The 16,775-nt window shown below is 42.5% G+C and overlaps 1 protein-coding gene across 1 annotated transcript in view; it reads left to right on the forward strand.

Annotated features, from left to right (window-relative positions):
• foxp2 (forkhead box P2) overlaps positions 1-16,775 on the forward strand; it is a 110,829-nt gene that overhangs the window by 54,596 nt on the left and 39,458 nt on the right. The window contains exon 5 of the mRNA XM_036577490.1: positions 14,226-14,315. Coding sequence (XP_036433383.1) covers positions 14,226-14,315 — 90 coding nt within the window. The remainder of the gene's footprint in view (positions 1-14,225; positions 14,316-16,775) is intronic.

Here is a 16,775-nt window from a genome sequence, read left to right on the forward strand (position 1 = left end):
GGTGAAATGCATCACTCAGTGCCTTTTATACTCTCACACGCCTGCACTCAGTGGCTGCTCCATGAATAATGTGTCATTTCTTTTTGATGGAGATTGTAGTCAGTGGGTTTTTTTAATAAGCAGTATAATTGTGCTGTTCTTGTCGGGAGTGCTTTGGAAGGAGCGATCATGCTTTTGGCACATTTATCAAAGCAGAGAAAAAAGAAAATGCAGAAAAAAAGAAGGGGAGGGGGGGTTGCTTCTCACATTGGCAGACTAAGTGAACGACACAGTGATAAATTTTCTTGTTAGGAGAAATTACATCCACTAACTTGAGCTACTTCAGCATGAAATTGAAAAAGAAGCATTTCTTCTGAATTTCCATTCTTGATTCAATGAAAGATGTAGATTAGGTCTTTGGAGGGGGGGGTATCTGGGGGAAATGAACGAGTATGACTTCGGTCATGCTAGGTTCCTCTTATAGGCCCGCCATGGGACGCCTGTGGAAAGACTCTTGTTTATGGAGGCTGAGTGTATTCAGACAGTTGAGAGCTGATTACAGACTAGTCTCCAAAATAACAGTGCCAAAATGGGCTCTTCAGGGGAATGACGTAGAAGAACCACGTTTGGTTCCAATAAGAATCTTTCATTTATTTTTGTAAATTAAGTGTGTGAGTGTAAAGAACCTTTTTTTAAGATTCCTCCATTGTGTAAAGGTTCCTAGAAACACACATCGAAGAGCCATTAAGGATTGTGAGAACAGATATTTTTGTCTGTGTACAGTGGATACATCTTAATCAGTGCATTCATGTGTGCATTCGCTCACAGCATAGTTTTATCTAATATGTAATCAAGCTCTCTCTTCCTTTCTCTCTCTCTATCTCTTTTTCTTTTATTCTCTTCTCTCACCATTGTCTTTCTCTATCTACTCTCCCTCACCCTTTTCACATTCTTCTCTCTTTCTCTCTTCTCCCTCTTCTTCTTCTCTCTCACAACTTTCTCTTTTTATTCCCCTCTCCTTTTTAATCTGTCTTTATCTCTCTTTCTGTCTTCTTCTTCATGCCTTATTATTCTCTCACTACTATCTCTATCTGTTCTCTTTCTCTCCCCCTTTTCTCTCTCTTCTTCTCTCTCCATTTACTCGATCTCCTTTCGCACTCTTTTCATCTTCTCTATTCTCTTTCTTTCGCTCAGCTTCTCTCTATATCTACTCTTGCCCTCTATCTTCTCCTTCCTCTCTTCATCTTTTTTCTCTTTTCTCCGTCTTCTCTGTCTTGTCTCACATTGCTCTCTCTGTCTATTCTCTCTCTCTTCTGCTTTTTCCTTCTGAGTTTCTTTTTTCCTCTTTCTTCTCTTTCATTTTTCCTCTCTCACTACTTTCTATTTTCCACTCTTCCTGCTTCTCTTTCTGCTTCTGACTGTCTCTTCCCCTTTCTTCTTCTTCTCCTGCCTGTCACTTTTCTTCTCTCTCACTACTTTCTCTTCCTATTGTCTCTCTCTCTCTATGTGAAGCAACACTGATTGATAGACGGTGCATGTCATATTGGGAGATAACTGTATCTCATTCGGCTCTCAAAAGGTCAGGCACGTGCTGTAATCGGAATATTCACAAAGCGAGCGTGCAAATCAGAGTGCATGCAGTGCGGTAGGGCTTCGTAAGCTGCTGGGGCCAGCGCTGACGGAGATGCATTGGCCCTCCTCCAGCTAGATGCAGTGCTATTAACTCTGCTGATCTTTGGTGGAGCCAGACACTCATTCAGATGGACTGGAGAGATCCATCACACTGGCTGGATGACTCCTCCGGCCCACCGTGGTCTAATGACACTCTGATGCTCAGGTAAATGGACTGAAAACAATAGTTTGCCTTCACCTGGAGTGCAGACAAGATCAGCTCCACTCTTGTACTGTATTTGTTGAACTCTATCTCATTTCATGCTGGCCATTTCTTCCCCACCCCAGCGCACCAGGAGTGATAAAGTTGGAGCAGCTTTTGCTCTCCTTACTGTACTCCTACAGGGTTGAGCACATATTTCTTCTGTGAGCAATAACTTTGACACGTTCGGAAAGCGAGCCTACCACACCACGGCCTCTGAGATCACATCCACGGTAATTAAGGTTAAGGTATTTACATCTGAGGTCAGAGAGACGCTTGATCGACCCCTCTGGGTAACACTGTACGAGCAGTGGCTCAGCCATTCCGACTCAGACACACACTATTGACCCACAGATTGAGTGCCTCCACGTGTGTGACCTGGCCATGCACGCATACACATGGGCCCCCTGGCACACACACACACACACACACACACACACACAAACGTTTCATTTAATAGAGATAGCAGGAGAGCTTGTGTAGATCAGTGAAGCATAGTTCAGTGCACTGAATCACTGTTAATTGCTATGAGAAGAGTCCAAAAAAGGTGTGACCTCAACCTTAAAGGGTAATTCCACAGGTTTTTATCATTTCTGCATAATTAAATTGTTATAGTGTAAACAAAGTCATTCAGCATGGTTTGATGTGAAATGCACCATTTTACAGAAACTTAAAGAATTAGAATTGTTCACAGTAGTGGTGATAGGAACCAGACATCCAAAGAGTTCAATGCTTCTAAAAGCTACTCCACAGAAAGTTATTACATGACAGGGTTACAAATACATTGCGTGATGCCTGAGACATTGATTTACAATAGGTTTGAGATAAGCTTTTGGTCTAAACCATATTTTTTAAATACGTGGTAGAGAGGTACATGCAGGTCATTGTCAAATAAAATAGGCCCAAAACCTCAATTTTCTTATTCACCACTATTTTACCATTATCATGAATACATACATCAGAAGACACATGGTTACTTTGGATAGTCAATAAAATGGCTGTTTTTGCAATGTAGACACTTGATTTCTGTTACCACCACTGCAAGTTTCTCTACAATGAATGATTTCACATCGAATGACGAATCAAATGACTTTGCCCACATCTCAACAATTGAACTGTGCAGACATGTTGAACAGTCAGTAGAATTCCCCTTAAATCTTCCTTTGCCTTGCCACACTATTCAAATAGAACTACATGCCTACCACTTTAGGGATGGCCGGTGCATCATTTTATAGGCTTCGAATGCTCTATGCCATTCCTGAATGACTACTTATGTACTCGTTCTCAAAATCATATTTAAAAACAATGGGCCTCATTCACCAAACGTTCTTAAGAAGAAATTTGTTTTTAAAACCCACTTACGCAGTTTTCATGAAGATTTTGATCTTCACCAATGTTTTCTTATTCAAATGAATTGGGCCAGCCCTACACATATTTGGTTACATAATAACACAATGAACGATATGTATCTTCAATATATGTTTTGACAGATTTGGGTTTGCAATATTTACGAAATTCTTCACTTTTCTTTTGGTGTTAAGAAATGACAAACAGCAAATACAAGACTATGTGCTCAATAATAACTTTTCATCAAACTCAAATCATAAACTACATCCTTTTTTTGCTTATGAACACAAGTGGAATATCAGTTGAAACTTCAGTATCTGCACTTGCCAGAATTTCTCAGCCTGTTTCAGTGAGAAATAACTAGAATGAAACCATGCTTTAGTTGTCACTGGCTGTCTAGGGTTAATGCTTTTATTCAGTTAAAAAAGTGTGTTTTTTCTTACCTTAATAAATTAAAAGAAATTGCAGACATCAGTACAGCTAGTAAGCTTTTCTTTCATTTGCTAGTTAATTTTTCATTTCAAACCTCATTGTTTGTGTGTATGAGATGCTACGAGCATGGCAGTCGAGTGTATTGGTATTGACATACAGCACAAACACTTCTGCTTTTGTCGATGCTGCTGAAAGATTGGCGGCTTCTCCCCACGCTGCTCTTCGCCTCTGGCCGTGTACTTTGGTGTGTGAGCCTCTTAATAAGTGCTTGTCAACAAAGACAAGACCCAAACGGAGGAGCGTGGAAAACAACTTCATTCAGCTGGAACCCGCCGGCTGCTGAGACTAAAGAACCTCCTTCCATGGTGCACTTTACTTTTTTTTTCCACTGGCCTCGCTCTAAATGAAGTGGAGAGTGCTTTTTCTCTCCCTTTAATGCAACATTTATTAAGAGGTATTCCTCCAACTGTGTGACGCTCATCGGCGTGGAACTGTGAAAAGGAGATGGATCATAATCACTTGAAGGCCAAACGGAGCGGATCAAGTGCACACTAGGACCAAGGGGAAGTGGGCGTTCACTGGCTCTCTCTCTGCCTTTCTTTTTCTTTCTCTCTCTATCTTTTTCTCTTCCTCTTTCTGCTTCTCTCTTATTCTTAGATTGTTGCGCACACGTGTTGATGGTGTAAGTGAAAAGCAGTGCTCTCTCTTGCTCTTTCTTTTTTTTGATAGCAGATAGTGGAAGCTCTCAGTTGTGGCTGGTGTAAAGGACTTCTCTTAGAGGAGGCAGATAAAAGAGCAGTGAATGGCCCTGCGCGTCACCTTATCTAAACCCCGCTGCTATACAACAGTTGAAAGTGAGGGCTTTACTAAAGCTGACCGAAGAGAAGGGGGGATAAATTGAATTTCATAAGTGAGGGAGCAGGCGGAGAGACACTCTGAGACAATGTTTCCAGAGAGAGCAAGAAACAGACTCTACTAGGAGTGGACGATATGGCAAAAATGTAATATCATGGAATATCAAGTCATTTTCTCGATAAACAATATGCATCATTATATTTAGTTTTTCTGAGGTTTGATATAAAAGCCATAAAGACATAAAAGCACCAGTAGTGCCACAATTAAAAAATCAAAAACTATACATACAGTGATTTTTATCCAGCATTTCATGTACTGTACTGTACTATATCCAATTACACAAGACCAATTATGGTCTCTTCATGATGAAACATGCATGGCCAGTTTTCTTTAACTACTGACAATATACACAGTGTGCTCAGGAAAGCATATTGTGACATAATGTGATGCAATTTATCATGATAATGATAAATACTGTCATATTGCCCAAGATACACTTACAAGTTAGAACAGACACAATGCACCCACAACATATTTGTATACAAAGATTACCCCACACGTAATCGATCTGCTGAGACATGTTTGGAGTCCAAAATTTTGCTTCTTAAGTTTAGATCTGGAGCTGCGAGGTTAACGTTGCTATCAAACACTAGAACTCACTCGTCCCTCAAATAGCCCAAAATTGTTTCCATAAAAATACATTATCAAAACTTCTTTTAAAGCCACTCAAACTGTATCCAGGTTCTCATTAAGCTCACACAGTTGGTGTGGTTTAGGACACAGTGGTTTATGACTTATTGTAAATTATAAAAATGACCAGAACTGTAGGCAGCCACTTCAGACAACAGGGTCTGTATTCACAAACTACCTCAGGAAGAAGTGCTGATCTAGAATCAGCATTTTCTGACAATGACCGTCATACTTAAAGAGGAATCTGAGCCAAGATCTGTCCTGCTTTGTGAATACCAACCAGCCCTGGTGTTTTCTGAAACATCTACCCATAGCAAAGAACTTTTGTTCAGTTTTATATCTCACGGTAAGTCATTCTGTGCTCTGAACCGCTTTGACCTTAATGAAGATCTAGATGCAATTTGAGAGAAGTTTTGGAGATGTTTTTCACAGAATGTATTTAAGCTATTTGGGTGACTACTGAGTTCTAGTGTTTGTTAGCAATGTTAGCCTCAAGGCTCCAGTTCTAAACTAAGAAAGCAACATTTGGACTCCAAACATGTCTTGGCTGATTGACTACATCTGGGGTAAAAAGAAAAGTGTGTAAATTTGATATTTCACCAAACTATTACTTTTATGAAATGTGCAGTTGTTCAGCATTCTTACAGTAGTGATGATACCCACTATATACTCAGAAAAGCATATTATGACAATATATGGTCATTTCACCCACCCCTCTACTGCAGCTGCAGCACCTACAGTGGTTAAGACTGATATAGCCCAGAGCAAAACTCAGTGAATGAGTGTGATTGTAGCTCTAGTAATTAGCAGCAGTAGAGGTGATTGGGTGGGCGGGGGCTTTTCTTTTCTCCATTTTGCTCTATTTGTTGCTGTATTTCTATGGGTTACAGATGTTGTTTTCAGTATGGGGCCCCTACAGTCTAATTCTCTCCGCAGGTTGCTGGCGATACTGTAAACTATTATACGTGCTCCATCGCAAAACGTGTGGCGCGTATTTGCGAGAACCATCCATAACAGCGTCTGCAGGAGGCGGGAAGTGTATGAATGTTTGTGGTTGCAGTGAACGATGGAAGGCCGCTCTGTTTGGCCTGTTATTGCTGGCAGGGCTTCCCCAATGAGAGCCTGCTGGAGTCATATATATATACACATGCACACACACGCGCGCACACACCAGTGTTGGCACAGAGACACATGCACACACACACTCGTCCTGATGGGCTGAACAGGCCCATGTTTTGTCTTCTTGCACTTGGAAAAATAAGTGTGAGGTTACACAATGAGGCAGGATTCTGTCTTTTTTTTTCTCCTCACTGTTTCTCTCTCCCTCCCTCCCTCTCTGCCTCCTATAAATGCACAGCTTCCTGGGGTAGAAATGACTGAATTCATCTCCAATTCACCAGGGAAGGCTGCGCTATGCCTCTCTGTTTACAGTGGCAGAAAGTTAATATAAATTTTCATCAGAAGGGGAAGTTTACACATATGATTCTATTTGTCCTTCATTATTAGCACCTGAGTCTGGGCCGGGGAAGCATAATTGTCTACAGACACAGGCCAAATAGATGCAAGGGAAAGGCAAATAAGCACACCCCAAAATAATTTTATGGTTGTGTGTTACAATCCCTCTCCCTGGGATTCTTAATCTAGAAAATCAATAAACAAGGAGAGAGAGAGAGAGAGAGAGAGAGAGAGAGAGAGAGATCTGAGAGCATAGAGTGATAGGGGAATACATAAATAAGAAATGGAGGGATTGGAGAAGCAAGTGGAAGAATGAGGGAGAGAGAAAGAGAGAAAAAAGAACAAAAAAAGAAAGAAATAGAGTGAGGAAAGCAAGAAGGAGAGAAAGTGGTCGAGGCAGCCAGAGCAACACACAGAAGCCCATTGTTCTGCTGGTTAGCTCGCGCTCCGTCCCGCACTCGAGGCAGATTCTCCACGGACCGGCCCGTGCACTGCACACTCTGTTGATTTATTGAGTCATACATAAAAATGCTCATTATCCCCACATCCTTTTCTCTTGTCTGGGAAGCCTGGCATTCGGCTGAAGAAAAACACACTGAAAAACAGTCTGATTCCACAAAAGCTCTAAAATCTCTCTCTTCCTCTCTCTCTCGCTCTCTCTCTTTCTCACTATCAATTTTTTGTTTATCTCCCTGCCCCTCCGCTGCTGAATCATCACTAGAGTTCAGTTTAGGACCTTGATAGGCTATGCAATGAACTTCACAATGCAGTGAATGAGATGCAAGTGGATGTGTGTGTGTAAAAGAATATAAGAGTTTATGTCTGTATTACGGTATGAATACATGAAACAGTACAAGAATGGTTGTTTGCCTGCACAAAGAGTTTTTTTTGCACTGTGAGGTACTACATAAACAAATATAAATTCTTTATATGTGCAAACTTTTGGTTGACCAGTAGGGCTGATAATTTAATCATCTTCATATTAAAACCACAATTTAAAAGAATGCAGTTCGGGCTCCCGAGTGGCGCAACTGTCTAAGTGTTGGCCCTATCATCAGGAGATCGCAAGTTCGATCCCTGGTGATGCTACAGCCATCCGTAGCCGGGAGTCCAAGAGAGCACAATTGGCATCGCTCTCTCTGGGTGGGTGGGATGGCTGCCTTTCTCCCCCCATCACTCACTAAGCGCAATGCTAGTCAGCGCAGGCGTCTGTTAGCTGACGTAACAGATCTGGCGGTTGGCGCTTTCCTCCGAGCGCGTTCAGCTGTCCAAAGACGTTGCGTGAGCGGCAGTTCGAAAAGATGCGGTGGCTGGTTTCACAGGTCTCGGAGGAAGCCTGTGTTAGCCTCGCCCTCCTAGCGTTGATAGCGTTGTGTGTGATTGGGGGAGTCCTAACTAGCGGGTGGAATTGGCTACGACTAAGTTGGGGAGAAAACCGGGTAAAAATTGAAAAAAAAAAAGAATGCAGTTCAGATCATAAGAGTTCCAGTATTGATTATATATCTTACATTACTGAAGACTGTGCTAACTATAAACAAGCAAAAAAATTACTTTATAACACAGAGCTTCTTAACCAGCAGTCTGGCACGCTGCATTCAGTGTTTAAGCTTTAAGTCTGAAAAATGGATATACTAGTCTTTTTTGCAGGAAACAAGGCCAGGAGCATAATTTAGAGAAAATAATCACACATGAATCACAATTGCAATATTAGTCAGTTAGATATATGCAGATAATTTTGAATATGTGTATCATTCGGTCCCACTGACTGACCTCCATCTTCATCAGGCTTTACTTAATTGGCCATGCAGGTTTGTTATTGGGATTGCTGAAAATAGTAGTGCTATAACAGCAGTAACGTTTAAAGCTGCAGCTGTGCTTTTGAATATTGTGTTTTCCAAACAACTTACTCCTTGTAAAGAATGAACTTTCGGTGTCAGCTTTTAGAAACTGATGGCATCAGTTCCTTCTTACAATCATACTCCAGCCACATGAATTCTTTCTTCCACTCAACATTTTTCTCATAATGATCATTGATATGTTTTTTTAAATGTGATGTTGTGTGTTTAAATGTGATTTTATATGTGATGTTATTACATACCATTTAAAGGGATATCAGTAGAGCCATGGAACTTTAATACTGGTTGATTTTTATTGGCTAAATGGTATAACCAGCTTTTTCTTTCTCAGTACTACTTCTGATATCAGAACTCAGTGTACTGATCCAGTGCTCTAATAAGGCACTTGGCTTTCATAATATCAAAGAACATAAACACACAGCAGGGCACTAATGCCCACCAACTTTCTTTTTAAGTAACACTTTTAATTATATTGTTAATTTGTAGCAGTTTTATGACTGTGACTAAGCAGCAGCACTGAATGTGGGTTGTCACATCTGTTGAAAATCTGATCTATTTAATAAGCTCAGTATCGGTGCAGATACCGATCCAGTGTATTGGACTGGTGCATCCCTCTTACTCAGGTGTGGCTCTCTCAGGTGCTCTTATTCCAGCTCTGATTCCTCCATTTGTGAAGAGTCAGTGGAGCAGAGGCTGCTGGGAGCAGACTGAGTCGATTCTGCTGGGCTGATAAGACTGTACTCAGTGGAGCTGCACAGCAGCAAGTGACCTTTGATAAAAGGATACCAGCCTGGTCCTTTCTCAGACAGTGACTTCAAACCAGCGACTCTTAGACACACTGCTACCAGACACACACTTGCCGCTTGTACATGTTCAGTTGGACCTCTGTCCAGCCCTCCAGCTCCTGTTCTCCACACGGTGTGTGCAGAAGCGTGTATGGCGCATGTAGAAATGTGTCCTCAGCCTCTCGGCTTGTAAGCTGTTTATGAAATCCGTAGCCTGAAGTACGGTTTTATATTCATGAGTGGCTTGGCCCTCCATCAGACCCCTGTGTCCTGAACACACTTACATAACAGATATGGTGTCAATATTTTGGAGCGGAGAGTTAGGCCCTATCTCTGCACAGCCTGTGCAGGCCGCCAGCCAATCAGCTCTGTTTGTTTGCTCAGCTTAAACTGTTTGTCCCTTGTTTTCAGCGGCAGGCGACTCCTGCTGGTTTGATAAAAGGGTTGTGTTCTCTCGCTGCTCAATCTGTTGCGCTCTCTCTCTCTTTCTCTCTCTCACTTTCTCTCTCTCTCTGTTGCTCACTGTCTCTCTCTCTCTCAGACCATGTATTTCCCTTCCCAGCGAACAGAGCAGATAAGCAGGTTGACATGCCTTCCCTGTCTACAGGTCTGGAGCTGTTCAGGCTGAGAGAATGGTGTTTCACTCCCACCCACCTATATTGCTACAAGGCCATGTCACATACAGTGGCAATGCACAGTTAGAATGTGCAGTATGAGTATATGTTATAATTATTATAATAAATTACATCACACTCTTCTTTTTTAAAGGTATTATAGGTGTTGTGAGAGCTTTTAAAATATTAAACAGCAACCCTCTTGAAAAAAGATTTAAACCGATTTTAGGGAGCTTATAAAGTTTCTTTTTCTCCTCTTCTTATTTCTTCTTAAATAGTTTATTTCATTTATTCAATAATTTATTTCACAAATGTTTAAGTTTAAAAAAATCATTGCACTGATCATTTATGCAGTCCTTTTTTTACATTTACAGGATTTGAGAGATGCTCTTATGCAGACCCTGTAATCCAGAAATAGGTGACTGTAGCATTAGTATTAGGAGTCTTGCCCAGGGACTCTTATTGGTATAGTGTGGTGCCTTTGCCAAGACATGGAATTAAACCTCAACCGGCCACATGGAGGACATCAGTCTTACCGACTGTGCTTCACCAGCCCTGCAAATATATCATTACTGTTTTGCTGGTGCATTTTGTCCATTCCAACATGTTTGCAACCCTCAGAAAAGCAAAATACCGTGCAACTAATTATATATTGTGTAAGTGTCTTCAAGTATTGTGATATATTTGCCATATTTCCCACCTTTAATGCCCAGTTACAGCTTTCCAGTGATATTGATTACAGCCTGACTGTTATGAAAATTTTGTGTCTGATACCGGTTTCAATTTTAAGAGGCAAAAATACCCTAAAAAACATCGGTTGTCAATATTGGCTAATATCATCTTTAAAACAGTGTATAATTCAAGCCTTAATATTGAACCTACCTCACACACCTGCACTTATTAGGTAATATAATCAATTATCAAAACAGTGCCTTTGGTAGACTTGTTATATCTATTAAATACACGTTCTCTCAAGTCCGACAGCATTCTTTCCCCCATTACACATTAACTACACTCTAAACAGACAGGCTTGCATTTGCGCATCAGTTCCTGCCTGTTTTCATGGGCCCTGCATTCCTCAGAATCCACATCACTTGGATATATTTCCTTTCTCAAACAAATCAACTTCCTCTGACCCTCAGGAGGTAATTCATCTTGCATGCTATCTCTCCCCTGTTTGTGTTTTCTTTTAATACCTTTAGTCACAGCCATGGAGTCTGTATCTGGCTATTAAAGCGCGGTTCAAGTGGTGGTCTGGAGGAATGGTGACGTGTTTGTAATGATGTGCCAAGCTGCGGCTGGCTGCTAATGTATTTCATGCTTGTTTTAGGCTAGGGAATGGTCTCACAAAGGTGCATTGTGATGTGTTCCTTATTACTGCTGTATTAAGTGTAAACACAGACCGTGCAAAGGGATGGTGGTGGGGGGGGGGGTTTGGAGGAGGGCGATAGCTGACATATGTTTCTTTCGTCTGTCTCTCTCTCTCCCTCTCCTTCTCCGTTGAGCTCTGCTCAGCTATTAATGTTGCTGGGGAGTGCCTATGTAAACATTCGTGTTTCTCCCTCCGTTTCGCATAATAGTTGCTCGTATCGGCTTTCTCCTGACCTCGCTATCTGAAACCAATTACAGCAGATCCATTTGGGCTGAATCTTATTTTCATAAGGATCCTGAGCTGCTGCGTGCTTGCGTCCTAGTGTGTGTGGGTGTATATGCACATAGGTGTGTGTGTGTTTGAGTGTGTATTAGTGTGCAGAATGTGTGTGTGAGTGTGTTTCTTTTTCTCCAGGTCCTCAGAGATAGATATCAACATCAAATATGTTCCTGAGTGTCTTGTTATTTATGTTCTAGCCAGGGATCTTGAGCTCCTAGCTCTGAGGAATGCAGCACATTGTGCTGTTTATACAATGTGTGCATTAATGGAATGGAGCTGGCATTTCTTGCACACAGCAACACTGGTTTAAATGGACACGTTCTGCAGTTCGGGCTTTTGAGCAAAGTTTTGATGGCTGCCTTACTTTAGCTCTTATTGTTGAAGTTTTGAGGGGATCTGATATAGCTTTGTGTAGGCTTCTATATGAATTAGAGCCTAGCAGAGAAGCTGCTATGGCCTCTGCATTGATGTCACTAATGACAACTGTCAAGGGCATATCAGTTGGTAAGGGAGATGATGATTTCAGGTGAATTTCGGGGCCTCCGAATGCTGAAAATAATGACGCTGCCTCTGAAATTCTCAGAACCTGAGAACGTGATTACTCTAATAAGCAGTAGGAAGTTGATCGGTTTCCTGTACACTCTTCACTCCATTCCTACTGGAAAAGCCATTCTATACCGTGCACCACACTCTTCTACCAGTATCTTATCGAGTGACGTCTTTGACTTTGTCCTTGTTCACCCGAGGACAGGGAGCCTGTATTGATCCCAGCTCAGATAAACATTTTCCTTCTGTTAATTGTTGTGCCGAGCCCATTAGCCGACCGCCAAAGCCCCACAATCACAATCAACGCTTGGATGGGCGTGAAATCTTCCGCAATTTACAATCTCAACCTCGAATCTTCACCAGTAATGACTTGAGACCTGGAGCAAGTTTTGCCGCTGCTCATAAGTCACTCATGCGTCCAAAAGCATCACTTACACCATAACTAATCAATCAATTCAACATTAAAATGGAGAGACCAGTAAAGCAGTCTGATATCATGGGCCCTGAGATATTTCCAGGCTGTGAACAAGAAATTGACGATTTATTAGGCTTCAGTGACAGTCCTTGTCATTTCTTTGGCATTTGGAGACAATGGCAGCGTGTGCTCGAGGCTGAAGTGGAGGGAATGTGAAGTGCACCAGCGCTAGTCTCCGCCCCTAGTGTCCTCTGAAGAGTAAGGCCACATCAGTGGGCTGTGTGTGTGCATGTGTCTGAGGAGACAGATCGATGCTGTTAGGACCCAGCGTCACTGTGTTGTGTTTGTTTACTGGGGCTCCTAGAGCCTGGCTCCTCCGAGCCGCAGCCAGACAGACAGTGGCAGCTCCTCGCCTCTGTCTTTTCATAATTGATCAGGGGGATGGCTGCCATCCCAGAGGGTTAAGACGTGGCAACTTTTTTTCCTCTCCCTTTCTCTCTCCCTCTCTCTCTCTCTCTCCCTCTTTCTCTCCCCCTTTTCTTTCTCTCTCTCACACCCCCTCTTTCTCGCCCCCTCTCTTTCTCCCCTCTCTCTCTTTCTCCCTCTCCCTGTTTGCTCAGCATCTCAATGTACTAGTTCAAACATTGTTCTCACCAGCTGGCAGAGCGGTGCCATATGCACATCCTGTCAAGGCAGCTGTTGTCATGGATACTGGCAAGCACCAGAAAATAAAACAACCCCTTGATTTCTGCAGGAAGAAGTGTCACTCTTTATCTGAAGCAGTTTTTTCTTTCTCCCTCGCTCCTCACCTTGTCTCTCTCCACTTGAAGCAACACCTGTGAACATATTGTTTTGTTTATTTATTTTTTTTAAAGTCTATTGTTGTTGGGCTTCTGGGAGCCGTAGTTTGCAGCTGCACCGGAGAGGCCTATTTCTTCTGCCTTTCTGTGTCGGATAAAGCGCAAAGAAGTCATAAGAGTGGCCTCACTATGAGCTTAGCTCTAGATGCGGCTGTGGATACAGTGCATGGACAACATATTACATCATCCCACCCTGCCTGCCATTGTCATCATCTTACTTACAGAAAGAAAAGAGGGGAAAAAACAACCTAGAAGTGTTTTTTTCCTGGTTTCATTGCATTTGCTCTGTTTGTAACATTAGGTAGCAGTCTTCCCCTCAGAGAAGGCACAGTAGGCAGCCGGCATGATTAGGCCTAGAAAGCCCATTTTCCCCTTCTCTGCTCATAAGCACCGCTAATGCACAGTGTAAAACCCCAGCTCCTTGTTAATTCACTCCTAAGGTAATCTGATGTTGATTTTGTCAACTTTAATTACAGCTTGTAGGAACACTTCACATCGCCTGCCTCTACTTCAAATTGATATTATGAATATGCAAATGGGCTGGTAATTTGCAGAGAAGTGGGTATTTCAGTTGAGCACACACTAGACAGGTCAATTCTACTGACGCGCTCTGTGGTTTTTTCACCCACACTTCAGGGGTGCTTTAGACAAACTGTATTTATTCTTCATCACGGCTTGGTGGATCATCATGAAAAATGTATAATATGCATCCGGTATTTTTCAGGCTTCATTGTTAAACCAAAGGCAGATAGGACTTTGGATTGGTGGCATGATTTTCCTATGTGTGCGTGTGTGTCATACTGTCGGATAGAGGAAAGGCCAAAAAATATCTAATTTTGCCGCCGTCTTCCTCTTTTCTTTTTGCAGGCCCTACAAGCAGCAAGGCAATTACTCTTACAGCAACCAGGCAGTGGCCTGAAGTCTCCAAAGAACAACGACAAACAGCGTCCGCTGCAGGTGAGCAGTTCCTCGCTAATCTCTTAAGTCCATCCATAATACATGGTGCTCTGGAAAAGATTTCCTCTGTTCCACCAGTCTGTTTGATTTGGCAATGTAATTCTGGACTTGTCACTGAAATTCTAAACCTGTCAGGTCTGCCCTTCTCCGAAGAAACACACACACACACACACACACACACACACACACACACATTCGCACAAGATACATCATTCTTTTACTAAACTTTCTGCTGTCCGCTTGAGCAGTACCTCCATTCTGTCAGGCTTTCTGAGACAGATGTTTTCACCTCATGTCCTGCTGTGGAAGTATTGCAATGGGTGGCATTAAAATATCCTTGCTAACAAAGAATGAATAATAACACTCATTCCGACAACATGCATGTCACATACTCAGTTGTGCATGATTACATTAATATGCATGCTTTCCAGGATAACCCTTACATGAATCAACAGATAGTCCATTTGCGCACACGAACACCAGTATGAATGGCAGCCTGCTGAAGCTCTTCCTCACACTGTAGTGTATTCTAAGTAGCTGCCATTTGAACTCCACCAAGATAATTTGCCTTACTGATTCCAGCTGCGCTCTATTTCTGTTGTCAGTGATTTGGTAAAGGTCACGATAGCATTGTGCGTGATGCATTCCCCTCGTGCTAGAGCTGTTTACTCCTTCCCTGTCAGGGAAACTTATTAGGCCATTTCTCTCACATCTTCACAATGCAAATGCAGCATTCGATTCCTGCTTGAAATTATGTAAGCACTTGACATCTGCCGGGCTCTGTATTTTTAGGTTCAAACTGAAGTGTGAGAGTGTGTGTTCTCCTCCCTGCTAATAAGTGCTATCAGGGAGTAGTGGTTTACCTCATTAGTACTCTGTGCATTTAATTAAAGAAAGGGAAAATTGGCGTTAACCCTCATCGTTAATATTTTCACAGAATATAACAATGGCGACACCTTCAATTGGAGTCACACCCCTGTGTATCTAATTATGTGGTGGCAAAAGATAAGCTTGGCGAAGGGTGCCGTTGGAATCAGCCAAATCAATTCTGTTCTGAATGTTAATACACTCAGACTTATCACTACAAATACGCATCTTATATGAGAGAATTCATAACTCGGGATTTTTTTTCTCTTCTTCTTTTCCTCAGAGTGCAAGACATTAGTTGTAAAACAAAGTCTAGCAGGACGCAGTATTGAATACGCTGAGCCTATTGAATTTTCCCAGCCCTCTGTATACTTAGAGAATGGATTCCCGGCACTCTGTGTGACTGCAAATTGCCACACGTACGGCACAATACTTTAGACGAGAGCAGAGTGATATTGGCTGAGGAACGTCTGTGATAACTGTCGACCAAGGACCAAGACTCTGACTCTAATAACACTAGAGGATAGTAAATATTGAATATTTACATTTGCTTACTCCATCCTTGCCTCATGTTAGCCATATGAATCAATATGAATCAGGGGCCTGTTGAGTCATGTATAACAGGCTGTAGTTAATCACTGCTGTTGGGCCATCCTTTATTAACATCTTCTCCTCTTGGTATAAATGGACAGACTGTCTTGGGAAAGGTAAACTTTTAAACTGCGATCCAGTTTCTGTCAGATTTGTATTCAATTCGTATTTTTTTTTCAGTTCGTCGACTAGTTCCCGGTTCAGACAGCAATGCCGTAAACAGTCAACAGCTTACTCGGTGGCGCGCAAGCACCCTGCTTGATTGGCCCCTCGTTTCAGTAAGTGAGAGCCCGTTTACACCCGACACTGACAAATCCCGCCGTTTTCCTCGCAGGAGGAAGGGGAAACGATCCATACATCATGCCGTATAAATTATTTACCACACTAGCATCTAAGTGCTGCGGCGTGCAGTTTTAATTACTTGCATTAGTGTCTAAAGGCTCTCGCCTGACTAATTCTATCCGTTGCCTCATCGGAGGCTGTTGACGTGCACACAAGCTGCTTTTCCACATTTGCGTAATGTGACAGGTCTATTATTACCCAGTAAGCCCACGGGAGCACTCAATAAACACCTATTTCTCTCCCGTAAATCCCCGCGCCTTCGCCACACTGCTTACAAGGATTTCCCAAGGCACACAACAGCCCTCTCACGTCTCCACGCCTTTTTCTCTCTCCGCATGGCAATATCTCCTCCACATTTTATACACTGACATTTAAAACACAAATAAAGAAGCGGCGAGGACGTAAGGGAAGGCGGATTACAGCCAGCTCTTGCGCCTGACAATCGTGTCCCACACCCACCCCCCCTTCCCTCCAGATCAGCTCAGTTGTCATTCCACATCTCTAAGCCGCGTGTTAGTTTGTTTGTTTGCCATTGTCAGGCTCCATTCTTCCGCCGATGCGTGCAGGCCACCTAATCGCCTCATCCTGGCGGCAGAATGGGCATTTAGCAGAGTAGAAACAGCTGCCAGAGCTCAGCGCTGACACACGCAAGGTGCGCGC

The sequence above is a fragment of the Colossoma macropomum genome, unplaced genomic scaffold (assembly GCF_904425465.1).
Source record: "Colossoma macropomum unplaced genomic scaffold, Colossoma_macropomum, whole genome shotgun sequence".
Lineage (NCBI taxonomy): Eukaryota > Metazoa > Chordata > Actinopteri > Characiformes > Serrasalmidae > Colossoma > Colossoma macropomum.